Source organism: Varanus komodoensis, unplaced genomic scaffold, assembly GCF_004798865.1.
Source record: "Varanus komodoensis strain SLA01 unplaced genomic scaffold, ASM479886v1 scaffold54, whole genome shotgun sequence".
NCBI lineage: Eukaryota > Metazoa > Chordata > Lepidosauria > Squamata > Varanidae > Varanus > Varanus komodoensis.
In genome coordinates this window covers 483,551-509,842 of record NW_025336142.1, presented here as the reverse complement: position 1 = coordinate 509,842, position 26,292 = coordinate 483,551, and the positions used below count along the sequence as shown (strand labels likewise).

Below are 26,292 nucleotides of genomic sequence, written 5' to 3'. Positions count from 1 at the left end.
CGCTGCGCTGCTCCAGGGCAGCCGGGAGGAACCCTGGCGGCGATGCCACGGCCCAGCTCCCCGGCCAGGGCACGGGGCTGCAGCGCCTGCCTGGAGGACGAGCCCGCAGAACGCGCCCGTGGAGCCGCGGAGCGCCATGGCCTCGCCGACGTCGCGCACAAGTCCTCGCCAGGCGGGCGATGCTCCTCACGTCAGAGGGTGCGCCGGTTCGGGGTCCCTGGCAGGAGAGGGCTCGGCAAACGAGCCCCACGGCTGGAACGGCAGGCACCCCTGTAGCGGGGCTCGGGGCACACGCGGCGTCTTTCCGCTGCTTCCGCGTGAAGCGGGCTCAACAGAAACAGCGCGAGTCGGAAGGGTCCTCTCGGGCCATCTAGTCTGACCCCCGGCTCCAGCCAGCTCCGCTCACGACATGCCCACCATGTGCACGTCCAGCCTGTCCTTGAACACCCGCACCGATGGGGCCTCAACCACCTCCCGTGGGAGCCCGTTCCACACCTTCGGGGTCCGACTGCCAGAAGTGCAGGCCGTGGGTTTTGCACGCCTGGGCCATTCCCTTCCCTTCCCATGGGAAGCATCGCAGGCCTGCCTGCCTTCGCCCGCTCGTCCACTCACTCCTCGCAGCGCCGCTTGAACGCTTCCCACGCGCAGGTGCCCCACAACCCAAACGGCGATGCTTCTGCGGGGCACGCGCGGCTTTGCCGCGGATGGAGCGCGGGTTGCGCGCCCCGACACAACGCTGGGAGAAAGCGGGGCGCTGCGAGCCCGGTAGGCGGAGCAGCGGAGGGCGCACGGACGGGCCTTTCGGGGAGCGACGGGGCGAGGCACCGCGCCCCGCACCGGCACGTCCGGGGAGGCGGCGCCGGGCCGCCCGCTTGGGATGCCCGAGACTGAGCGCGAGCAGGACCGCGGGAGGGGCCGCCAGCACGGCGCTCCCGCGAAGTGGGCTGGGCCGGGAAGCCCGCGCGCGCCGCGCCTGCGCACCAGCGGGGCGGCGGAGCGCCCGGCTCACGTGCCCTCGGACGCGGCCCGCTCTCGCTCGTGATTGGCCACGCACGTGGGCGGTGCCAGCGTTCAAATTCCAGCGCGCGGCGGCTCTGCGGTGACCCGGCGGCGGCGGCGCGACGGGCACGGCAGGTGCGGCTGCTCCTCCCCGTGGGGGCTCGTCCGGGGGGGCGGGGGGCCGTCGGGGGGGGGGCCGGCCCGTAGCGCCGGCCCGTGCTCGCCCGGCCCGTGCTCGCCTGGCCCGGCCCGGCCCGGCCTCCGCGCCCCGCCTGGCAGCCCCTCCGCCCGGGGAGCGGCTGCGCAGCGGCCTGCTCCTCCCCGCCGCCCCGTGCCCCGCCACGCTCCCCTCGAGGTGTCCCGCCGGCCTTTCCTCGACGGTCCCTTGCGGTCCCTCGCCCCAGTCGCGCCGGGGTACACTCGCTTACGTGCAAGCGCGTTTTCCATGTGGCTGCCGCGTCTCCCAGCTTGGAAAAGTCCCTCTGCGCGTCCCCATGGCCCCTCTTCATTTTAACCACCCTAAATAATTGGACCTCATCAGCAAACGTGCGTTTTCTCTCCAAACTCGCATTCCCAAGTATCACTCTGTGCAGGGCTCCTTTCTGGAGACCATGCCCCCTTGCCGCCCCCTTGCCCTGACCTCACCTGATGATCGGTCAACTGGGTGTCATTGCCTAATTAGTTAATAGCAAGGGACCAGTAGATCTCCTTGCTGGGGTGCTTGAATTGCTTGCTAAGTAGCTGACTTACACCAGCTCGTTGGCATCTCTGTGTTCATCCCTAGAATGAGCCTGAAAGCTGTAAACACAGAAAATGTCAGTGACGACGTGGTCTCAGAAAGCTCTGGATTGCCTCTTGTGTCTCCTGAGGCCTTGAAGTCTTCCATCCTCTGCCCATCACAGAAAGAAAATGTGCCACCGAAGGGGATAGTGAAGCCAAGGAAGGTACGGTACTGCCCAGGGTAGCTCTTCCCAGTTGCCACTGTAGAAGGAAGCCTTGGGTGCAGTCTGTGGGACTGGTGGGTTTCCTTGCTGGCACTTCAGAATTGTATATTGCATATCATGAATGGAGCTGGCTGGTGCCCGGGGTCAGACTAGAAGGCCCAGCGGATCCCTTCTACATTTGCACATGGACTGCCGCCATCGTTGCAGGTATGGGACTGGGCAAAGCACAGAGCGGGCGAGCGGGCCACATAGTCCGGGCACGCAATGCTCAGCTGCAGTTTGGCAGCAGCGTCTGACTGGCACGGCATCCGCACCTTATGCAACGCGCTGTCCCCATTTGTTGGGTTTCCCCAGCTGTTGGCGGCGATGTTCCTTTGCAGCGGCAGAGGTGCGAGAGCTGCTCCCGCTGCGGAAGCCGCTGGGGGCGACACATCCCCTCTCAGGAGGTTTGCCTGAGCTTGCTTCCCAGTAGCACTCTGCCAAAGCCTCGCTGCCCCACCCTGTCGTGCTTGCCTGGCCCTTCCGCACCAGGTTTCTGTGGCTGCTTCTGGATGGGGAGCTTCTGTCACATGTATTTATCGATAGGCCTCCGGTGTCACCTTTCCGTGAGTGATTCCTGTGTCACCCACAGTGGGGGGGGCAGACCATCAAGAGACAAGCGTAGGTGTGAGCTGCTTGGCCTCTGCTGATCCCTGGGGAACTTCTCCTCCTAAGGTAACTTTCCAGTCCCCTATGCGGGATCCGCAGACTCACAGAATCTTGAGTCCAGATAGAAGGAAGAAACCTGAGAGGCCCTTCCTCCTGGGTGGCTCCACAGAGGTTCCAGAGGACTCTGCCTTGCCTGCATCTGGTGCTGTGTGAGTAGAACAGGCACCCTGTGCCTTGATTTGTGGTTGGTTGGTTTATTTATTTATTTAGAGCATTTGTATGCTGTCCCATCGCATACCCTTGGGACGGCTTACATAAATTAAATATAATACAGATAAAATCCAGATCCACCCTGGCTGCATATTAAAACCTATAAACTGATATTAAAAATTATTGAAATATTGTTGAAATAAAAAGGTCTTAGCCTGGCGCCGAAAAACAAATAACGACGGCGCCAGGCGGACCTCTCTGGGGAGCACATTCCACAGATGGGGCGCCACCGCAGAGAAGGCCCTCCTCCGGGTGCTCTGTCTCCTGACCTCTTTCACAGAGGGCTCCCGGAGAAGGGCCTCTGCTGCCGACCTCAGGGGGCGGGAGGGCAAATGGGGAAGAAGGCGTTCCTTTAGGTATCCTGGTCCCAAGGAGGTTGTAAGACGGCCCCTGTTTCTTTGCGTGCACTCCCCCTGCCTAGCAGCCGGTTCATTAAGGCAGGAAGAGGGAACTGGAATGAGTCCTCTCCACAGGCGGAGGCGAGGTGCAGGTGCCCACCAAGCCCCTGGAAGCAGCAGCGGGTGCCGGAACCCTTGCTCTGTTTGGGAATGAGTGCCCCAACGCCACAGGCAGGTGCCCCTGCAGCAAGGGGTCCTGCCTGACCTGGAAGCCACCCCAGCGGTTCCTTTGCCTGGGACCCCACGTAGCGAAGGGGCACCTCTTGCTGCCATCCTTTCTTAGTCTCCCGCCGGTATCCCGGGGAACTCTGGGCAGAGCAGGGTGGGAACGGCCACGCCCTCCAGCAGCTCCTGGTGGCTTCCCTGTCCCATGCGCCTGCCAAGGCGATGCGGCCAATCCTGTTCTAGCCTTGGTGGGAAGCACGAGCCGGGCGGGGGCCCGCTCTGTTGTGACCTGCTTCTGGAGGGGCCAGTGGTGTTGAGGACGGGACTGGGACGCCAGTGATCTGGAACGGGAATAAAATATTATGCTCCTGAGGACTGTGGAATGGGCCACGACTTACTCTCATCGCAAGAGTGGATCCAGGCGAGGAAAGGCTGAGCCAGCTGATTAGCTGTGCTCTGTCTTGGAACAGGAGCCAGCAGCTGGTTGCGGCAGATACCGAAGTGGCAGAAAAGGGACGAGAGGCTGAAGGAAAGGTCAGTCCCGGTCCTCTAGATGATGTCCCACCAGCAGAAAGTGTTCCTGATGTGGCTTCATCCGTCAAGAGTTCTGATGGCCTTCTCAGCCCCCGCAAAGGTCAGGGAACGTCCTCCGTGGCGGATTTTCCTGGTGGGGAAGCATTTGATGTGCTCCTTGGTGCCCCTTGCATGCCTTGGACTGCTGCTGAGAACCCTCTGTCAGTGGCAACGGCTACTGGGCCTTCCGCCTTGGCCTCATGGCTGGCTGGTGATGCCTCCAAGCGAATTCTGGGATCTGATAAGGCTGCAAAATTGGCTTCCGAATCGAACACGCAGAGTCCTTCTGTGCCGCATGCACAAGGATCTTGTCCTTTTGAGGATCTCGGCTGTGGTGACATAAAGGAGAAGGCGGAAGAGAACACCGCTGGAGCTGGAAAGAGTTCTGCCCCCGAAGTGCCTTACAGCTTTGACTGCAACGATCCTAATTTCAACCCGTTTGAAGGTGGTTCCGATATACAGAATTCCCTCCGGTCTGTGCCCACCACTGAGAGAGGCAATGATGAAGCGGATCCTTCTGTAATGTCCCAGCACAACCCAACAGATGAACCTGCAGTAACAGAAGCAGCCTCCAGAAAACCGTAAGTATTCCGTGACCGCGTCTGGCTGCGTCTTCGGCTTGAAAGCAGGCACTGCCAACTCATGAAAGGTTTTCTCTTCCAAGATTCTGGGCTTAAATGTGTGGGATGGAGAAGAGGGGACTGGGTAGGAGAATTAAGCATTGCACATTAGAAAACGAATTTCCCCTAGACCTTTGAGGAGGAGACATATTTCTCAGTGGCTACTTCTAGGTAAATTGAGCCATCTCCAAAACAGAAGTCGCTGCCAAAAAGGCTCCCTGCCTAAGTGTTAATACAAGAGGTGGGGGGTGTGGAAGACCGAGCGAGTTGTGAGCAGATGAAGACACCTCCCGGGGCTTAGCGAGCGTCACCACCCTCATTTGTTTCCAGGTATTATAACATGCATCTTCTAATTCCTCTAGGAAAGAGCTTGTTGATCAGAGTGTAGCTGAAGGTCGTGTGGCTCCAGCGACATTTGATGCCGCACCTCCAGACTCAGTGACGGTATTGTACAGTCCCTGCGTCTGTCATTCTCCCCACTTTCAGGGCAGGAGGAGCAGCAGCATAACTTTCCCACAGTGTCGAAACTGTCCTCTGCCGCCCATGCGCAGAGCGCAAGCCCCGCTTACTCCTATTGCTGCCATCGCTCCTCTTCACAGCGAGGCTACGCAGGCAGGCAGCCCAGCCCAGCCCAGCCCAGCCCAGCCCTGACTTGGCGCCCAGCGAGGTCTGCAGCAGGGAGCCTCACTCAGGCCCTGTGCAGCAGGGGGCTTGGCACTGCGGAGGCCCGCCTGGAGTCCGGTGCCCGGTTCTGGGTGTCGCAGTCGAAGAACGATGCAGTCAAGCTGGAGGGGGTTCGGAGGAGGGCAGCCGTGATGGTCCAGGGACTGGGCACAAAGCCCCGAGGGAAAGACTGGGAGAACTGGGCGTGTTTCACCTCGAGGAGAGAAGGCTGAGGGGAGGCCGGGTAGCGTTCTGCATGTCCTTGAAGGGCCATCACAAAGAGGATCTCTGCTCGACCGTCCCAGAGTGCGGGACACAGGATAACGGGCTCAGTGCAGGAAGCCAGCTCTCCGGCTCAACACCAGGAAGAACTTCCTGGCTGAGGGCAGTACGGGAGTGGAGCCAAAGACCTGGGGAGGCGGTGGGCTCGCACACACTGGAGGCATTCAACCTGGTGGGCAGCAACTGGGCAGCCCTCTGAGAGGAATGCTTTATCTCGGAGTCCCGCCCTGGGCAGGGGCTGGGCCAGGGGCCCGTTCCAGCCCCACCTGCGTATGCTTCCACCTTAGCCAGCGGCCTCTTTTGACTCAGTTTTGACTTTCAACTCAGTTGCTCGGAGATGGCCTCCCGCTCCAGTTCCCCTGCGGAAGGACTGAAGCAGCAGCGACGGAAAGCAGCCAGATGGACGTGGAAGAGGAGGCGTTCAGATCACCCACGGAAGGTGAGGGGCTGGGTCCGAGCCTCTGCTGGAACTGTCCGGTTAGCAGGCAGCCATGCCGGTCCTGTGGCGCGAGGCCCTGGGCAGGGACGCAACACCCCGGGAGGCCGACTGGGAAAGCGCAGGCCCCTCACCCCCTGCGAATCCCCATGCAAAGCCGGGGCGCGTCGCTCGTTCCCCGGAGAGCCCGCCTGGCAGGCGGCGCGGCCACCGCGGTTTGTCTCCCCCTCAGCCTTCCTGCTGGTTCTCTTGCACCCATCGTGCCATGCGAGGGGAGTGAACAGCCTCCCCTTTGAATAGCCGGAGGCAATTCCAGTGTTAGCTGGAAGTCACAAATAACTCTCGGTTGAACACTGAGGACGGGGAAGCTTGTGCTGCAAAGGGCAGCCGAGTCTTCCCCACCCTGCTTTTTGTGCCTTCCCATGGACAGCTCCGCAGCTGGTCCAGGCAGCTGTGGGCAGAGGCCAGTCTGAGCCGTCTCACCCTGTTAACTCCCTTGCCTTTCATCTTCTCTGCTCTCTTCCAGAGCTGAAACAGACAAGCAAATTGACTAAGCAAAACTGCATGTTTTGGGCTGCTTATAAGAGTGCACTTGCAAAAGACGGGCAAAAACCATTACAACCCTGAGTTGCACAATTTTCCAGCACCAAAAATTTAACCAAGTGCGATGTAGGTTTCAACTGGAAAATAGTTTCCTGCCCTCGACCTAGAACTTGGAGCTGTTGCTGAGGGTCCAGACACGGCAGTCAATCCAGTGAATGCATTCCATTTGAAACACTGAAAACTGTTTCAACATAGCTTCGCGTGTCAGGTTTTGGCCAAATATATTTCCCGTGATAACGGGCCAGCTATCTGATTGAAAGCTGCTGTCATCTCCCACAGTGCACACCAGCTGCGAAAATTAAATTACAGATGTTCTTGCTCTTTCTTATCTCAGGAAACAATGCTATCTTAATTACTTAGGATGGAAACTTTACTGCTAGTTACTGTCACACTCACTCACTCGAGCATTCGTCTTTCCTTCTAGTTTTCGGAACGGACATGGAGGTGGACTATCTGGAGCAATTTGGAACATCCTCCGTGAGTGGCCAGGCTGTGACCTGTGTAGATGGCGCAGGCGTTGGCTGGTAAAGCAGAGCAGGGTGCAGCAGCCACCCTGGCTGCAGACATTGCCCTGACCACCTGTCTTTGCAACGCTGTCACAGTGTTTGCTGTCAAAATTGCCACCTTGTGGGCATGCAGTCCTAGACTATTGTGCTCGTTAACTCGTGCCGTGCGTGAAGGTGCTTCCCACGGTGGCCCACGTGGCATGTTCCGAGCCCGGTCATTCCGTAGCTGCTCCTTCCGGGCTGAGAGGCCCCGCTGCGCAGCAGCCGCTCGGGCACATCCCCCTGTCCCTCCGCGTGGAGAAGCTGCTTGCCAGGCGCTTCCCGGGACCACGTGCGCCTCCAGAGTGCGACTCCAGCAAGGGAGGTGGGGGCGGTGTGACGGCTTGGCTGCTTTCCCATATTTTTACCAGCTCCTTCCTGCAGTTCAAGGGATCTGTCCTGAGAAAGCAGTCTCTGTACCTGAAGTTTGACCCTTTGCTCAGCGAAAGTCCCCGGAAAAGTGGACCTGGTGCCCATGCAGCCACGCCTGCTGCTCTTCTCTCGCTGTGTCAGAACGGGTCAGTGTCGGGCGTGCATCGTTTGCTTCTGTGCCCCACCCGCCTCTGCCAGAGCGCTGGGTGGCTCACGTTTTAGTGTTCGACTTCAGATCCCGTACAGAATGTGTCAGAATTGCTTCTGTTTTTTTGAAGCAGACAGTCCGCAAAAATAGCACCTCTGGTGGTAAAGCCAGTAGAACCCGAAGAAAAGTCAGAGGGAACAGATCTTCTCGGCCCCTTCACGGATCTGGTGAGCACCATTTAGTGGATGTCTGGCAGTCCTTTTTCGGTCTGGGCGTTGGTAGCTTTTGGGAACAATTCGGAATAGATGCGTAAGCAGGCTGGTCAGGCCTGGCGTGTTGCTGCCGCCCCGCCTTCTCCCCAGAGGGCCAAGGGGGGCTGCGCTGGGCAGCTGAAGGGGCGAGCCGGCGAGTGCGAGGAGCTGCGACGGCAGCCAGTTGTGTCCTGTTTGAAGCCACCCACTCGATGCCTCCGAAGCTCAGCATCTACTCACGCAGCTGTAGCGAATGCCCTGCCTGCGGGCCAGGCATTCGCCTCCCCACAGCAGGCAGGGCTTCTCCAGGCAGCCCGGCCTGGCACTTCCCCATTTCCCTCTGTGCACGCTCACTCTCGCGCTCTCTCTCTCAAGCCTGTTACCGAAGCGCTGATATACAGCCAGAGAGACCTAGACGCTGCCATAGAAAAGGTCAAAGAGCAACTCGCCTCCGAGGTAGGAGCACGGGAGGAGAGCGCAGGGGGCAGTGCTGTTGCGGACTCATTTCGGCACCCGGTCGCTTCCTCCAGCCAGGCACAGGGTTGGGCAGGTGGGCTCAGGGCAGCAGGGCTGGGCTGCCCAGGAACCGTGGCAGTGCAGTGGTCCCCATCTATCTGGAGAAGGAGGAGGGGACGAGGCCCGAGCAGCTGTCAGTCGGCTTGCCGAGTGCTGGCACTGTCCTCGGCCCGGTGGGCGCCCTGGCAGCACGGCTTCGGCCTGCCCAAGGTCGCTCCGCCATCGGGGAACTTTGTGTTCTCAGGTGCAAGAACTGCGGCAGGAAGCGTTGGAATGGAAGGAGAAGCGCGACAAAAAGTGTGTGGAGATGAGGTAGGTGCAACGGGGCCGCACCGCACGAGTCCCAGCTGTGGTGGCTGCTGCCTCAGAGGCCTGCGTCACCGCGACCGGCATCGTCCGGGCCGCTATTCTGGCTGTGCTTTTTTCTCTTTAGAAAGCTCTGTGATGAATTTGAAGATGTCGCAATACGAATGATGGGTAGGTGCATATTACAAGGGCGCGGAGGGTCTTGGGGGACCTTGCTGTCCCAGGGAGGGGGTGCCCCACACCAGAGGCGTGCATGCTGGGCCACACCCCCTGTCTTCCAGCAGCTGGAGCACACACGTGTGTCCTTCGCACCCACCCTTTTCTTTAGAGGCTTCCCAGAAGGAAAAAGAGGAGAAACAGCAAGCTGTGTCTGCTCTGAACTCCATGGAGAAATCTTTTGCTGACCTCTATAAAAGGTTTGAAAAGCAGAAGGAAGCCATAGTAGGACTTCTGAAGGTGAGTGATTCCTCACCTGCCTTCGCAGCCCCCTGACATTCTCTCACGCCCTCAAGCAGCGCTGGCCACCCCTTCCTCCTTCGTGGTGGGGTCTCACTTAACTTGTCACCACCCTGAGGGCCGCGCCAGGTGCAGCTTTTCCACCCGCGCTTTCCCTGCTTTCTGCTGCTTTTCGCCTTTCAAGCCCCCCAGGAGGGGAGTAGGCCGGGGTCGGGTAGCAGCAGTGGCGCTTGGAGTAGTGGCGCTGTTGCTTCGCCTCTGAGAAGCGCACCGTGTTGTGTTTGGGCCCGGCACTTGCTGCTGATGCATGCAGGGTCCCTCCGAGGGCGGGCGGGCAGTCCCTCTCTTCCCAAAGGCAGAGCTGTGCCATGGCAGAAGCCTCCCCGTTTCTAGGCAGGGCACCTGCAGGAATGGCTTCCCGGCACACATGCCCTCTGTTGGGGTGCCCCTGGGGGCTGCCCAAGCTGCCTCTCTGGTCCCCCTGAAGAACCGCCTGACAATAACGCGAAATGGCAGAGGGTTTGCGAAGCTGCCCCGCTGCTAGCCTGGCTCCGAGCCCCACACAGGCAGCGCACGAGGGCCGCCGCCTCATCCAGCAAGGCCTTCAGCGGCTCGGTGCAGCCGTAAGGCCGGCCCTAGCCGTGGGGAGCGCGGCGGCCCCGTCGGGCTCCCGGTGCCACTGCTTCCCCATTGCGCTGCGCCCCCGCGACGATCCGTTCTGCAGCACCGGCAGCCGTAGCCGGGAGAGGGCTGGCTGCAGGACGCGGCAGGGAGGGGGCGGAGGGGCCCTGGGGCCGCAGCTGCTCGTCTCAGCGCCTGTTGGCGCTTGCCGGGCGTCCGTTCTCTAGAACGAAGAGGCTCTGAAGAAGCACGCGGAGGAGTGCATGGCGAGGATCGCGACGGAGGAGCAGCGGTACCAGGCCCTGAAGGTGCACACCACGGAGAAGCTCGCCCAGTGAGTAGCAGAGTGCCGAGCCGGCCCGGCTCGGCCCGGCCCTCCTGGCGCGTGAGGGACACGTCTGTTTGAAATGTAACGCTCCCGGACGGTTTTTTGACTCAGGGCGAGCGAAGAGATTGGCCGAGTGAGAAACCAGGCCAAGACGGAACTGACGGTGCTCCGGGCCAGCTTGCGCAAGGAGCAGATGCGCACCCAGTCGCTCGAGCAAAGCGTCGCACTGAAGGTCAGTCGGGCCGCACCCGAGTCCGGGCCTGGGCGTCCCCGGGTGCACGCTTCCTCCCCAGGCAGCGTGGAGCCACAGGGCCGGGCGCCCGCCAGGTCCGTAGTGCCTGGGTGGCGCCTGGTGAGTCCTGCAATGGGCGCCTGCAGAGCTAGCGAAGGCAGGCCGACCGGCAGAAAGAGGCCGTGGGACACGGGGTCTTTTGCAGTGTGCCGCTCAACCTGTGTGAGCGTTTCCCCCTCATTTCTTCCACAGGTGAAGGAAAACGAAGAACTCACCAAAATCTGCAATGACTTGATTTCTAAGGTGGAAAACATAGGTGCCTCATCCTATCATCTGGAGATGTCCAGTAGTACGGAGTAATTAGTAAATTTAGCATGCACTGGTTTGACTAATAGTTATTGTTAATAAGATGGAAATAGTCCTGCATTTTCGTAGCAGCTTCTCTATCCAAAAGGCAAAGGAAGCATGCGTGGTTGTGGGGAGCCAGAGGATGGCGGCCGGGACAAGTGCTCCCACCGTCCCTCCTGCTTGCTCCCAACACTGGCAGAGGCAGGTGAACCCTTAATTTTCTAAATAAAACTGCATATATATCGCCTGATGTTTGAACTTTACATCGTCCAGGAGGGCGTGGGCTGCAGGCAGTGTCCTTAGCCCAGCCAGCACCCGCGGTGGAGGTGTCTTTCCCTGCAGCTGGGGAAGAGCGGCGGAGGCTTCCCCCCACCCCAGAGGAGCAGCACCTCCAGGCGGCGGCTGCACTGACCGCCAAGGCCGATCTTGGGAAGGGCGGTGGGGGGGAGGCACTGGCAAGGCCGTGGCACGTTGGCTTGTGCCCCCCATGGAACGTGGGCAGCTGCCGTGGGGCCACTCGCTCCACCACCCAGCGGGGGGCCCTGTGCTGCGCCCGGGGAGGCATCCAGATGATCCAGCGCCCCACCTGGGGGCAAGGGAAAAGCTGTGCCACGGGGCAAGGGCAGGGCAGCGGCCTTCCCGCCTTCCGCGGGCAAATGCCTTCGCTTTTTCTGTCTGTCCATGCCTCTTACTTTCCACTGAAAACACAGTGAAAGGAGCCTGGAGTGAGTCGCAAGAAGAAAGCAAGGATCCTTCCAAATGGCAGCAAAACCACGCTTTGGCCAACCTGCTTCAGCAACGGGGCAGAATCCCAAGCAGGGGCTGCAGCGGGTGGGGGAGGAACCCGCCAAATGAGGCTCCTAGGTTCTGTGGGGGGATCAACTCTGCCTTGGATTGCGTGGATCACAACAAATTGTGGCAAGTCCTTAAAGAGATGGGAGTGCCAGACCATCTTATTTGTCTCTTGAGAAACCTGGATGCGGGTCAAGAAGCAACAGTGAGAACTGGACACGGAGCCACCGATTGGTTCAAAATTGAGAAAGGAGTTTGGCAGGGCTGTATACTGTCTCCCTGCCTATTTAACTTATATGCAGAGCACATCATGAGAAAGGCGGGCCTAGATGAATCACCAGTTGGAATTCAGATTGCTGGGAGAAATCTCAACAACCTCAGATATGCAGATGATACCACTCTCATGGCGGAAAGTGAAGAGGAACTAAAGAACCTCTTGATGCGGGTGAAGGAGGAGAGTGCAAAACTCAACATTAAGAAAACTAAGATTATGGCATCCAGTCCTCTCACTTCCTGGAAAATAGATGGGGAAGAAATGGAGGTAGTGACAGGTTTTATTTTCCTGGGCTCCAAGATCACTGCAGACGGGAACTGCAACCAAGAAATTAAAAGATGCTCCTGGGGAGGAAAGCTATGGCAAATCTAGACAGCATTCTAAAAAGCAGAGACATCACCCTGCCAACAAAAGTGCGTATAGTCAAGGCTATGGTTTTCCCAGTTGCAATGTATGGCTGTGAAAGCTGGACCATAAGGAAGGCTGAGCACCAAAGGATTGAGACCTTTGAATTGTGGTGCTGGCGGAGACTCCTGCGAGTCCCTTGGACCGCAAGGCGATCAAACTGGTCAGTCCTAGAGGAGATCAACCCTGACCGCCCTTTAGAAGGCCAGATCCTGAAGATGAAACTCAAATACTTTGGCCACCTAATGAGAAGGAAGGACTCCCTGGAGAAGAGCCTGATGCTGGGAACAATATATGGCAAAAGAAGAAGGGGATGGCAGAGGATGAGGTGGCTGGATGGAGTCACTGGGGCAGAGGGTGTGGGCTTGGGTGGACTCCGGGGATGGTGGAGGACAGGAGGGCCTGGAGGAACATTGTCCACGGGGGCACGACGTTCAGGCACAACTTTACGACTAACAACAAGCCTGGTGGCACACAACAATCTCCAGGGTAGTGCTCCTGGTCTGCAGAACTTTTCCCGAGTTACCAGCAGGTGGCGCTGAGCCCGCAGGGAAGCCCCTGACATCCTCAGGCAGGGCAGAGGGTCTCTGCCCGCTGTGCCTGCTGGCCTCCCTTCCTCGAAATGGGCTGGTGTCGCCCATGTGCTGAAGCGGCAGGAGGCTGCGCTGGCAGCCCCGCCTGGGCGCCCTCCCCAGTGGCTGAGCAGGGGCCCGGTGTCTGTCCGCGTGGAACGCTGCGGGCAGGAGGCCAGGCCCAGGCCCAGCCCCTCTGCAGGGATCGGGGCCTCCCCACGGGGAGCAGGGCCCCAGATGCAGTGCAAGAGCAGGGGGCATTGCTGGATCAGGCAGGCGTGAGGCCACCTGGAGTGGCGCACCGGCTGCATCCGCCTTCAGGCCTTCCGAGGCCAGGTAGCTGACCGGCAAGGTCATGGGGCCCCACTTGGATCGGTCCCACTGAGCGCCCTCGGGATCTGGTGGGAAAAGCCATAGTTGCTGCAGATTCGGACCCGTCTCCAGCCCATAACCACCTTCCGGAAGAGAAGCATTGGTAATAATTGTTGGTGATAATTCTGTTTCTATGGCGCCCCACAGCAGAAGCTCTCTGGGTGGTTTACAGAGTCCATCGAAACAAAAGATTAAAAAATCAGAGAAAAATAGTGTAATAGTAGAACTCGGCTGAAAGGAATGACAAAGCACCTGGTGGTCCCCCCAAGCCCCCCCCGGGGGGGGGCGAGCAAGCTTCCAAAAGCCTCAGAAGGGAGAGCCCCCTTAGCCTGGCACCAGCCAATCCACAGTGGGGGGGGGGGCTATTCCAGAGACGGAGCCACCACCAGGAAAGCCCTCCCTCTTGTCGGCCTGTCTGCACGTCTCTCCGAGTCGGCACTTGGAGCAGAGCCCCGGCAGCCGCAGCACCCAGCCCAGGAAGGCGTCTCGGCTGTCTCGGAGCAGCCCCGTTATTTTCCGGACCTCAAAATCCCAAGCGGCAGAGAAGGTCCTCAGGCAGCGCATAAGAACTCAGTGGCCAGAAAGCTTTGCTTACTGATGGTACAGGCGACATTGAAGCTCAGGTCTTCATATTCTGAAAAAGGCCTGCTCTCACGAGAAGGGCCTGCAGATCCCAGGCGCCCGGGAGGGCTGCAATCGCGCAACGCGGCTGTGGCTGCTCCGCCTGCGGGAACCGGCGCCCGTGGGGTGCCTGGGGAAGCAGCTCTCATGCGGGGGAGCTTTGTCCCCACGACACGCTCTCTCCTCACAAGCATGCAACCTGCCCCTTTCGGCATCGGAGAAGGTGCCACCATCCACTGGCGCGGCAACCAGCAAAGATGAGTCAGACCGGCCCCGGGATTCATGGGGAGGCACGTGGGGGGGAGCAGCCGCCCCGCTTCGGCTTTCACTCGGCAAGGAAGGGGATCAGAGGCGCGAAGGGCCATGTGGATGGAGGGCTGCCGTCAGCGGCAAGAGCGTTAACTTCCGACCGCAGGCCGAGCCGTAAAAGCATGACTCCAGAGGCGCAGACGGCCGGGGACCGGCGGCTCCACCGAGCATCACCGGAGGCGCAGCTGGCGGGAGCCTTCGCTGGTGGGACCACACACATAACTGTGCCCGCAACGACATAGTGCAGGCACCAGAAAAAGAAGAACTATAGCTCTGCTATGTAGCATCTCCCAATGAATGCGGATTTCAGTGCATGCCTCTCTCTAGCCCTCGGCCAGCCGTCAAAGAGGCCCGTGTGCTTCCAGATATTAACTGCACGTGCTCTCTGGGCATGGAAGGAGGCCAAACGGAGCCGCGTGTCGGGATTCGCATGGTAAAACCGCACCAGTCCAGCCGTGTGTTTGAATAATGGGCAATCTGTCCCCGGGTGGGCAGAGGCAGGTCCCCGGGTGTTCCCAGCAATTCCCAGCATTCTGGACCACTGTCCACGCTGACAGAGGCACGTGGGACTTGCAGTCCCACACATGGGGGAACTGCCCCCCAGGCGGAGCAACCTTCACCCCCACATCTCCACCCGCAAGAGGGAGGCTGAGCTGGCTGGGTCCACTCCACAGGAGGGGCTCGGGGGCTCGGCTGGCTCTGCTCCAGCACTGCCCAGCCCTCTCTTTCCTACTGGGGGAGAAAGGGGGGGCGGTCAAAAGAGGGGCTGGCCCAGTCCCCCTCATTCCTTCCACGGGAATGAGGAAACCTGGAGGGCCACAAGCCACAAAGGGTCTTGGGACAGCCGGCGGCCCGTTTCTGGATGCTGGAGACCTTCCCAGGCACCGCCTGCGGCTCACTCTGTGGCTGCCTTCCCACTGGGGGATGCGTTTGGGCAGCGGATCCCACGCTCCTTGGCGCTGCCTGGCGGCCCTCCCTGCGCACAGCCTGCGTGCCGCCAGGCCTGCGGAGCACTTCCGCTGCGGTCCGGGGCAGCTGCTGGGCGGGCCAAGGACCCCGGCCGGAAGCGCTTCCTGCCACTGCTGCCTGGGGGGCCCATCAAGGGGGCCCCGCTGGGCGCTTCCTGGCACGGCACGGCCTGGCGGCTTCACTGGCTTGGCACCCGCAGCGCTTCCCCTGACGTGGTGCAGGAGCCCGAGTGGGGAGCGGCCGCAGCAGCTCTCCAGCCAGGAGCAGAGGAGCCGGGATGCCGGGGAGCCTGCAGCATCCCGAGACTTTTCCCCTGAAGCAGCAATGGAACTTTGCCCCTGGCTAACGAGAGCACTTTGCCCCAGCTGCACGGGGCAACTTTTGCACAGCCTGGGTTTCTGAACTGCCTCTGGGCCCAGGGGCCCCATTCCCCAGAGGCCAGCAGGCGATTCGTAAGGCAAGGGGGGGGTGTCTCGCATGGGGGGGAGGCGCACGTGGCTCCGGCCGAGCGCGCCCCCGCACAGCTTTCTGTTCACACAGAGGCCAGCGAGTCCCCCGCGGGAAGTCCGCCGGTGGTGCGAGGGCAGGACCCAGGCGCTGGGGGCGGGAGTGAGGGCGGAGGGCCAGGGCCCAGCTGCAGCCCCCAGGGCAGGATGGTGCCCAGGCATGTGGTCAGGGGGAGGGCCAAGGCCAGCAGCACGTGCCAGAAGATGGGACCTGGCTGAGAATGGGGAGGACGGACCACGCGGGGGAGCCGCAGGGACCCTGGCTGGGATTCAGGCTCCACAGAGGGTGGCAAGCCAGGCCGGGCCAGCAGGGCAGGGCAGCTGGGCAGGGCCGGGACCGGGACCGGGACCGGGTCGGACTCCTGGGAAGCGTGTGCTGCAAACCAGCCTGCAGCGCTCCAAGGGGATGCCCCCTCCCTGTTGGCTCTGCTGCAGGACACCCATCGCCAAGCGCCTTCCAGGTGCTCAGGCCCACGGCTGGAGCCCCCCTGGGAGTGGACGGGAGACAGGGGAGCAGAGGAACAGAGATGTTAGGGGGTGGCAACACCGGCCTGCTCTTCTCTGGGATCGAAAGGTGGCCATTTCCTAACTCGTTTTCCAAATGTTACCGCTTGCGACCCACACGTGGGAGCCTCTTTGGACTGCCCAGGAGGGCTTCAGCGAAAGGAACAAAGCCGGAATAGCACTGCTTGGAGCCAGTTTCACCCACAAGATGGGTCCCCAAGGCCATCCTCGCCCGGAGCAAGAGAACCCATAGGGAAAATGGGGGCCCAACTTCTCGGCAAAAACAATAACCCAGCCTTGCAGCACCAGTATTTTTGCAGGAACGCGTTCCTCACGAGTCCCCACAAACACCTCAAGCTTTTCTTCTGTTCCCTTTCCTCCATCTTTTCCCAATTACACTTAATTTCAATATATGATATGGAAACTCCAGTGGGCGCTGCTGGTTCCCCAAGGCTGTAATTTTGTACGAGCATTCAAGCTTCATTTTTTAAATTATACCCTACAAACTTTGAATATCATTTGGGAAAATGGCTGACATTTTTTGAATTATGCACGTTCCATCTGAGGCATTGCTTGTGCGGCAAGAGTTTCTGATTCTGTGTGATGCGCTGCACTGGCCACACCTGGCCTTTCCTGGGGATCGAGCCGAAGGTGCGCTTCCTCTCACAGGGCTGGGCTGGGCTGGGCTGGGCTGGGCTTGTCGGGAAAGGAAGGCTCGGCCGCTGGGTTCTTCCAAAGGGCCATGGGCGCGCCCAGCGCAGCTCGCTCAGATGTGGCTGAGTCCTCCCCCACGGCTCAGCCAAGCCCCAGCTGGGATGCTCCGTGCTGAGGCCTCGGGACCCCTGCCGGCCCCCAGAGAGGACGGGCTTGTGGGGACCGGCTCCTGGCAGTGGGCTGGGCAGGACCCGGGGTGGCCGTCCACACCCGTCCACAGCACAGGTGGGAAGCTGCATCGTGCGAGACCCCGTGCAAGGGATCGTGCGACGCACGAGCTCCCGCACAAGCCACGCTACCTGTCCGCTTGCGTGCAAGCCCTTGCCCACGCTGACGGGGGCGCTGCTTCCAGGCAGGAAGGGCGAGGGCCGTGGAGGCCCCACACACTGACATGGCAGCTTCCCCAACAGGCGGCAGAGGGGACTGGGGCGGGGGCCGCGGGGGGCACAGGCAGCCATGGCAAAATCCGGAAGCAGGCCCAACCGCTGCAGTGGGGGGCAAACAGCGGCATTTCCTGCGGCTCTTCTTTGCTCCAGGCACCGATTTATTCCCCTGTCCCCACGCCGGGCCTCCAGGCGCTTTGCTTGCCAAGGGTCTCTCCGGCAGGCCCTCCCAGCCAGGGGGGAGTCTCCTCCCAGCTCCGGATGAGCGGCAGCGGCAGCGTCTGCGTTGCGGCAAGCCCAGGGACATGCCATGGACTGCGGGGCCTCTCCATGCCCGCCCCTGGCCCCCATGCTCTGTCCGTGCGGGCACCGCCGGCGCCTCATGGCACGCTGCGCCAGGCAGCCCGGGACTGACTGCTGCACCCGCAAGGCGGCCAGGGAGGAGCCTGCGGACGGCGTGGCTGGAATGCCAGAGCCCGCGGGCAGGGAGATGGGCCAGCCAGGCCTCCGCCCACCACGGCTGCCCGTTCAGTACGCCGGAAGGTTCCTCCTTGTGCAGCAACCTGAAGGGGGCCAGGCCTGGCAGGGCTGTGCCTGGTGATGGCCCGGGGCCACCCCCTGACCTCCTCCCACGGGCTTCGCCTCCTGGGCCAGCCGGGGAGCACCGCGCTCACCCTGGCATGATCCCACAAAGCCTTCGGCCCCGAGTCTCCCCCCGCACGGCATCCAGAGCCACCACGAGCCGGGAGCGACTGCCCGGGCAGCTGCCTCCAGCCTCGGGCACCCCCGGCGGCCTCAAGCCGGGCGCACCGGCATCGCAGAGGCCGTTGCCGCCGTTGCCCCGGGAAACCCTCTGGAGTGCTGAGCCCTTTGACCAGGCGGGGAAAATACGTGCTCGCATAGATCACATGGGCCAGGTGGGCTGCCTTTATGTTCAGGGCATGGTCCGTTTAACATTCAGTCCGCAGTGCCGAGCGAGGCCCGTTCTGCTGGGGAAACGGCCATGCATCATGTCGCACTGCCTGTGCGGAGACCGGGCTGCCCCCCACACGAGCGGGGCCGGGGGGGCCGCCATTCGGCCAGGAGAAAGGCTGCATGCGAAAACGCGCTGGCATGGCCCCAGGTGATGAGGAGCCCGGTGTGCTGGGAAAGACAAGCGGGAGCGAGCTGGCCATTGGGAACGGCTCCGTCCAGGACTGAAGTGGATTTACAGAGGCGTAAAAGCCCAGCAGAGAAACACCAACGATAATGAACTGCCGGCTGGTGAGAGCAGCGAGAGTGCAGCCGTGTTGCTGCAGCCTGGCCAGCGTTTCCCGGGCTGTGCTTCCCAGCGGGTCTTGCCGTTGCGGCACTCTGAGTGAGAAGCCCCTGGGGTAGGGGCGGGACCCTGGCTCGGGTTGGGCCGGTGCTGCTTGGACCACGCGGGGCCCCTCGGCTGCCCCCCGCCCGCGTGGGCCCTCCCTGTAGTGCAGCACGGGGAAAGGAGGGACGCCTTGGCGGAACTGTGTCTCCGTTACCGAGCTGCAGCCAAAGAGATCGGCGGCCACACAGAGCTGCATGAGCCCCTCGGGCTGGAAGCATCCAACTGGATGCCCCGGAATCAGTCAGAAGCGGCTGGCGGCTCCTTCCAGCCAGTTGCTGGTGCTGCCCGTCGCTTCATGGTGCAGCCCTTGCACAAAGCTCCGGAGGCCCACCGGGCCGCATGTCCAGATGCATGCACTGGGCGAGGGGAGAGACGCCTGCTGCACCGGCCGGTCCAAGCACCACGTCAGCATCCTCAAGCTGCAGCGACTGGACCTCGCCCAGGAGGACCTCGCCAAGTAGGTGCCTCACCCAACGTGGCAGCGATAAAGCTGGCGTCTCAGTCCTGGCAGGTGCAAGGGAATTTGCCTGTTCTGGTTCTGGTTCTGGTTCTGGTTCCTCGGCTGACTACAGGATAGGCCTGGGGGTGGACGTGGTGGTTGTGGTGGGCCGTCAAGTCGTCTCTGCCGGACAGCGAGCCCTGGGATGCCTGCCCTCCGCATGTGCCCCCGTGCAGCCCTGCGCAGCTCTCATGAACCACGGCTGCAGCTCCCCAGCTGTCGCGTTCCCCCAAACCCCGAAAGGCGCAGCGCCTGCTCCTGTTGGAAGCGTCCGTCAAGCGTCCGTCCCGCTTCTCCCGGGCTCAGCTGGCTGCCGCTGGCTCCCTGGTTCGATGGCTGCGTGGACACCAGTTCCGGAAGCAGCTTGCTTACATGCAGCAGCCCCTGGGCAGCTGGGGCAGGAGGGAATGGTCCTCCCCCCGCTCAAAGGGCCCCGTGAGCAGCTGGCTGCCTTCCATGCACAGAGCGCTAGGCGGAACGGGCCGGGGGCTGGATCCCGGAGGACTGATCTCGCGCAGGCTGGATCCCTCACCGTTCGTGTCGCCAGCCACACCTTGGCCTCCCCTGGATGCGCGCAAGAGCAGCACGCGGGTTTGCCCAGGGCTTGCCAGGAGATGCCTCTGCAGCACCAGCCCCCCGCCCCCGGCGGGGCCTCCTCATTCTGCCAGACAAGCACTGCTGGCAAGGCAGCTCTGAAGAGAAGACGCAAACTACCCCGTTGGATCCCGTCCCGGGTTCTCTGCAGGATGGTGCCTCCTGAAAGCAATCGTGTGCGCCGAATCCTGGAGGCATCATCATGCCCGCGTGCCTGGAGGCACTTGCTCACATGCACTGACGCCGCGTCAGGCTGGGACGGCAGCTGCAAGTGACCTTTGCAAGCGGGCAAAGTGCCGCCCCTCCAGGAAGCTGCCGAGTTTTCTTGGCCAAAGAGAAAGAGGCGCTCAGGAGAGGAGGCTGAACAAATGCAGTAGGTTCCTCACAAGCCCCTTACAGCGAGTTTGGACTCACTGCTGCAAAGCCTGAGCTGTAAATTGAGTTCTGGCCTGAAATATTCCCAGTCCTTCTGGCTCTTTGCTAGGCAGGGCCAGAGTAGGACGTCTGGATGCCAGAGCTGAACGTTCTCGTGGGGCACTGGCTTCGTGCCGCTCCAGGCTCTGCTCACCACAGAAGCAGGTTGTCGCCGTCCTGCGAGCTCAGTGATCGGAGAGGGTGCTGGGGCTCCATCTCGCAGGCCAGGAAAGGGCCCCTGCTCCTCTGCTAGGAAACTCCAGTCTTACCAGCAATAACGTTTCACAGTCCTGGGTATGGCCATAAAAAGAAGTCCCTCGAATCCCCCGATGGTTCTCTTTGCTGGGAAATGGAGTGGGGGGAGTGGGTTGCGCACCCCTCACCCTCTCCGCCACTCTTGAAAAAGGACTCGGACGCAAAGGTCCCATGGCAGCCTTCGGCACAACACCTCACCACGTTTGCGATCGTCTTCCAGGGCGAATAAGGAATGGACCCGCTTGTTCCTGCTGTACCAGGCCCAAGACCCAAGAGAAGTTTTTAAAGGATCGGACGGCTCGCAACCATCCATTAAAAACACAAACAAAATGCCATGAAAAACTTATCAAAGTGCAACATTAACCAGGAGAAACTCTAAATAGCTAAACAATACACCACGAGGAGCAGCTCCGTGGGAGCCCCTGGGGGCAGGTGGGACCCCCCAGCAGATCCTCAGAAACCTCCGCATGAAGGGCTGCCTGGAGATGACCAGCCTGGTGCTGGTCGGCCACAGTGGGGAAGCTACTTGGGGGGGGGGCCGAGGAAGCCCTCCCTCCCTCTCACTGCTGCCCCCCAGGGCTCCCTCGCAGCTGGCACTCCGAGGGAGGCCTGGGCATTGAGCTTCGTGTCCACGCAGGTTGTGCTTGGGAGGGGCGTCTGCCAGGCGTGGGGGCTTCTTGAACCAGGTGTCTCCACCTTGGCACAGGAAAACAGTATCTGATAGTGAACGGTAGCCCGTTATTGTGGGAAGAGACGTCTCGGTGTGCCAGCAGGTCAACCTGTATATTCACAGAAGCCCCTCTGTCCTATTTGCAGCCCCCAAAAGCCGGCCTACTTCCTCTCGCCTCTCCTGGCTGCTTCTCCCAGATTTCGTGCCCAGTTTTATTGTGGCGTTGCCCTGCATAATTGGAGGACGCACCACCGATTCTGATACGGCATCGTGCACAGCAATTTGAGGGAGGGAGAGCCGTCTAATGACAGCCTCGCATGAGCCACGAAGGGCTTCCTTGGCGCGCAGGCCCCGCTGTGCTCTGGCCAAGAGACACGGCGCTGTCGCCAGAAAGGAAAAACGCCGGGTGCAGAAACCAAACCAGAGGAAAATATAAATAACAAAGCTGCTTTCCAGTAGGCACTCTATAATTTTCTCTGAATGTGGTTATTTAGCTGCAATTTCATGTATCTCCAAAAATATTGGTTTCATTGCTGGGCATTTACATGCATGAATGGATTGTGAGGTAGCCCTCGGGAGGGAGCGTTCCCACCTCCAAGCCAGCCCGCATCGCATCAGATCGAATGAACGCTCCTTCCCCTGCCTGATCCCTTGAGGAGCATGTGAGGCAAATTATTGTTCTCTGCTGGTGCCGAAGGAGGCATTTTAACACTCCGGGGACAAAGCGGGGGGGAGGGCCACGGCCCCGCAGCCCCGCTGGCCACTCGCTAGCCCAAGGGCGTCTGGAGCCGGCACACCGGGGGGCCGGCCCTGCCCCTGCCCCTGCCCAGCCTTACCGCCTCCGCTGTGCATCTGGCTCGGGAACAGCCCGCGAACGGCCCGGCCCTCGGCTGCTTGCTGGCCCCGGGAGCCCCGGCCTTCGCAGGAGAGTCGGCCACGCGACCTGCAGGGACGGTGCCGGGCGGCCACCTGTCACGGCGGCTGGGCTCCCAAGGCTCCTGCAGCAAACGGGAGCGTCACGGCACGCGGGCCGAAATGCCTTGGTGATGGTCTCATGGATTTAAAGTATGTTACATATATATTTAATGAACACCCCAAACGGAAAATGCCCACAGTCACGGCACATTCGAACAAAACCTCCAGCGCTCTGTCACTTATCCTACATTTCGACGGAAACAGACGTGCTCGGCCTCAGACCCCGAGCCAACATCGCCTGGGAACCAGCACGCAGGAGCCCTTCCCCAGCCTGCGCGGGGGGCCGATCGGCAGCCCTGCGCCGGAGCCGCCCTCACCGAGCCGGGCTTCAGCGGCCCTGTCACGGCAGTGCTGCTGCCCACCAGCCCCGTTCACCGCTTGGCCCAGGGCCTTTCCCTCTCTGGCCGGCCGGGCACACACGACCTCCCCGGGAGCCATGCGCACGGCCCAGGACGCCGGAGGCAGGAAGGGCCGGCAACCGCCCTGCCCTTCACCCCTTCCGCTACCGCCAAGAGGGCAGGGCAGGAAGAGCAAGGCTGGGAGAGGCAGCCGGGCCCCCATGGCCCCCACCCCTTCCCCTCTGCCCCGGATTTCGCACAGCTGCTCAGGGCACCAGACCCCCCCCCCATCCGCCCTGCAGCAACCCAGGGAAGGGCAAGGGCAGCTGTCCCAGCCTGGCAGGGCCACGTGGAGGAGCCGGTGGGGGGCACTGCCCCACCCGGGGGTCAGAGAACGCACCCGCAAGACGTCCTGCATCGCACACGGCCTTGCAGAGGCCCTGCACGGAGTCTTCCCAGACGCGCATCTCTCCCCAGGGTCCGAGGAGGAGCCCCCGGACCGGTCTCCGGTTCCGCTCAGAGCCACTTCAACAAACCTAGCACTGAAGCGGCTGTTTCCACGGAAAAAGCGAGATTGAGAATTGCTGACTCAGATGTGTTCGTTGGCCATCTCGGGCTCACTAATAGGCAGGTTGAGGTTACCCATCATGGACACTTCTGTCAGGGTGCCTGGTACATTTTTGAATAGCGGGAAGCAAGTTCATGCTGCTGACAGATAAACCGAGCTAAAAATAGGACGGCTGCAGCAGCCACAACCTGGATCAGGTTTGTCCACCGGAGAGACTCGAAAATGTGAACAGGAGGGCCTCTTTCCTGCAGCATCCTTCATTCCGGCACGGGGCACCACCCAAGCGTCCGTGTGCTCGGCGGGGCCTGTTCCCCCACCTGCTTGCGCAGATGTGCAGACACACCGGGTCCCTGTGCCCCTGCCCCCCTGGCGGGCCTCGGACTAGAAGGGCTCGGGGCCGAGCCGGAGGCGAGCCGCTCCCTGTCCGCCCCCCACAGCTTTCTGCTGCTCTGCTGGGGGCGGCCAGAGGCACAGGCTGGATTCGGAACCGGAACCAGCAGGCCAAAGCGCTGGGGGGCGGAGGGAGCGCTTTTCCAGGCACATGCGCCGGGTGCCACAGCGTGCCCTGGAGTTCCATCAAGTGCCATGAAGTGGAGCTGGCCTGGAAGGCTCGCTTGTCCTTTTTCAGGAGGGAACAAAAGTGTGTGGGGGGGGGGGGGTCCTTTCGGAGAGTGTCGCAGGCAGTCCTCTTCATGAGCTGGGCATTAATTTTCTCCCTGGCACAAACGCCGCAGATTCTTCGTGCCACAAACATGGCAACGGCGATCTGCGTCGGTCCCGGTCCTCCAGGCGAGTGTGAAGTCAGCCGTATTCCTGTTCACACACTGAGTTGGGATTCTCCTCAGGTTCAACAGCAAACGGGAGGGGAAAGGCTGCCAGCCGTTTGGAAACGTTCGTTCTGCGCGCTGGCTGTCCCTGAATGAATTCCTTGTCCTTTCGGAGAAGCAAGCCCTCCCGCAGCCCAACGGCACTCTGCAATGCGAAGAGCAACACCGAGGGGCCAAGAGCGATGGGACATAATTCCCCGGGACAAAACACCGGGGTGGCCTCTTCCTGGCACTTCCTGCTCAGAGCTGGGGGGTTGGATCTTCCCCGGGCAGAGAGTTTCCGTGTGAGGAAAGCGCCCTGGCCAGATTGCCAGGGATCTCCCCTCTTCCCTGGCACTGCCAAGCTCTCCGTCCCACAGGGTCCCCGACTTCCGCGCCACGGAAGTTGCCAGGATGGCTCTGGGAAGGAGTGGGAAGCCCCTTCAGCCCGCCTGGGGCACGCCTGCCGATCCGGTTTTGCATCCAGCAGCACGTGCTCCCCAGCCCAGTATTCGCTGCGTCAGTGCCTCCCACGCCTTCTGCCGAAGAGCGGCACCCCGGAGCCGAGCCCGTCTCAGGAGGGAGTCCTGGCAGGCGCCACAACCCCGAGACCTGTGGTTCTCCAGCTGCTCCCGCCTCCACGTCAGAGCTGGGGACACCCCGCGCCACGCCCTTCTTGCCTGCCCCGTCTCCCACGAGAAGGGAAGCAGGTGACGTCAGGCTTTCGAAGGCCAAACCAGCACCCCAAACTGAGCCAGAAAGGACCGGGTAGCCAGCAAAGCTCTCCTCCCCAGGGTCTGTGCCCGCACAACCCCTTGCAGAAGCCCCCTGGATCCAGCCCATGCTTCCGGCCCTCGTTGGAGGGCCCACTGGCTCGTCCAGGTTGTAGGGCTGGCACAGAAGTGCACCCGCTGCCCGGCAAATGCTTTGGACACAGCAGAGCCCCACTTTTGACTTAAAGCGTTTATTTCCTATACGGCGGTGCATACGAAGGAGGTCTCCCCATGCCGGCACCTGCCTGTGCCGCGTGAAAAACACTGGCAATTTACACCAGAGCGGCCAGGCTGAAAAAAAAATAAAAGAAAACCTCCAAACCTTGACCTTGCCCCTTCATAATTTGGAAGTAACGGGTGGTTCACAATCCAGGTTTCCTGCTTATGCAGCTGATACATTAAAGTCAGTTTTGCACTATTAGTCTAGCTGGATCGCTTTATTCTTATCATGAAATGTGTGCAATTATACTTGCAATAAAGCAGCGCAAGGTTGCTTTGGTTTTTAAATCAGAGGCTGCTCCTTCCCTCTCTCCTTCCTTTGCCCTCCTGCTCTCTTTAGACGCCACTACTCTGTATTGAAGCCGACGGGGGGGGGGGTGCACACTACGTGGCACCCGAGTGGCAGCCCGGCAGGGGCCGGTCGCTCCCTCGTGGCTCCCTGCCCGTTCCGCCGCTGAGAATGCCCGAAGACGGGCGGAGCAGAGAGCGGCCCTCGGGCTGGGAAGGTCGAGGCGCCCCGCCTGCAGCACACAGCTCCGGCCGGACTCAGCCGCCCGGCGCCCCACGCCAAGCAAGGCCCAGGGCAGAGGCAGGCGGGACTTGCTTCCCGCGCTGCCTCGGCCAGCCGCCCCGTCCCGCCCGCAGCCTCTGGGCTCCCACGCTCCTGTGGGTGCCCGGCTCCTGGGGCTCAGAGGGAAAGCGCCGAAGGGGAGCGCGGGCGCCTCCTGCCCCATGACACCTTCGGGTGCTTTAAAGAGCCCCCTCTGCCCGCGTGACGCGTGACCCCGCTTCGGCCGAGCTGCCGGGGCACGCGTGGAGGCGGCCTCGCTTCTCCCTGGCCATCCTCGGGCCCTGTGGTCGGAGAGCCAAGCTGCCCAGGGAGGCCGGTCACCAACGCAAAGCCCGGGACAGGGCCCAAGCACAGCGCTGCCTCCCCTGCAGAACTGCAGAAGCTCCCCTGCGGCTCCCCTCATTTTCCGCTGGGCTCCCCGGTCACCCCGGTTTCCATGGGGGGGGGGCACCAGCCTTGTGTTCCAGGATGCTTGTCCCGGGAGCTGGCGCTCGCTCCATCCATCCCTTGCCAGGCACCCCGACGTGTGCCCCAGGCGGCCGCGTGGCCAGTCACCGCCTTGGCAAGCGACTCGGATCAGCTTCCGTCATGCTTTCTGTCTCTTTTCTGAAATGGGGACACATTCGTTGTAGGACGAGGCGGCCCCGGTGCGCAGACAGCTGCCTGGAAGATTAACTGTACAAGCGGGAGGACCAGAAAGCATTACTCAGAGCAGCACCGAGCCGTTCGGGGCCTGTTGCAACCTGACCTGCAGGGTGCGGTGAGGCACACCCAGAATTGTGCTGGGACACGCCGGGCGCTCCCCTGAACTTCAGGGGAAAGCTGTTCTGCACACCTGCCGGAGCTGGTCCCCCTACAGGCTGAGGGGCGTCCTGAGAGCATCCAGTCTGGTCATCTGGTCTTGCTCCCGGGGGGGGGGGGCTGGCACAGGGCTTGGAGAAGAGCATCTGACCGGGCGGGAGGGGCTGGTCCGGCGGGGCAGGGGCGCGAAGCGGCTTGCTGAGAGGACGCGGGAGGGCGCGGCAAGACTCCACCGAAGGCGCCACACTGCGATCCACAGAGATTGCGGCAGCTGCCGGTTGATCGCTCGCGTTCCCTTCCT

At 61.5% G+C, this 26,292-nt stretch overlaps 1 protein-coding gene across 2 annotated transcripts; it reads left to right on the top strand.

Moving 5' to 3' along the window:
- Nucleotides 1–1,732: 1,732 nt before the first annotated feature.
- On the top strand, nt 1,733–10,971 carry TACC3 (transforming acidic coiled-coil containing protein 3). 2 transcript variants are annotated; one of them, XM_044448272.1, is made up of 15 exons: nt 1,733–1,943; nt 2,658–2,800; nt 3,895–4,578; nt 4,980–5,061; nt 5,890–6,001; nt 7,026–7,078; nt 7,531–7,664; nt 7,800–7,893; nt 8,293–8,373; nt 8,678–8,745; nt 8,867–8,910; nt 9,068–9,195; nt 10,044–10,150; nt 10,256–10,376; nt 10,629–10,971. In XM_044448272.1, exons 1-15 carry the CDS (start codon nt 1,785–1,787, stop codon nt 10,734–10,736), a joined length of 2,118 nt encoding a protein of 705 aa, XP_044304207.1. In that variant the 5' UTR covers nt 1,733–1,784; the 3' UTR covers nt 10,737–10,971. The 2 variants fall into 2 exon arrangements, with proteins under 2 accessions (XP_044304207.1, XP_044304206.1); XM_044448271.1 differs by having other exon boundaries at nt 7,797–7,893.
- The last annotated feature ends 15,321 nt before the right edge of the window (nt 10,972–26,292 follow it).

Coding starts and splice junctions, on each gene's coding strand:
- TACC3 (XM_044448271.1), top strand. CDS start 1,785: ATGAGCCTGAAAGCTGTAAACACAGAAAATGTCAGTGACGACGTGGTC. Junction 6,002..7,025: donor GTTCAGATCACCCACGGAAG/GTGAGGGGCTGG, acceptor CTTTCCTTCTAG/TTTTCGGAACGGACATGGAG. Junction 7,665..7,796: donor CTCTCGCTGTGTCAGAACGG/GTCAGTGTCGGG, acceptor GTTTTTTTGAAG/CAGACAGTCCGCAAAAATAG.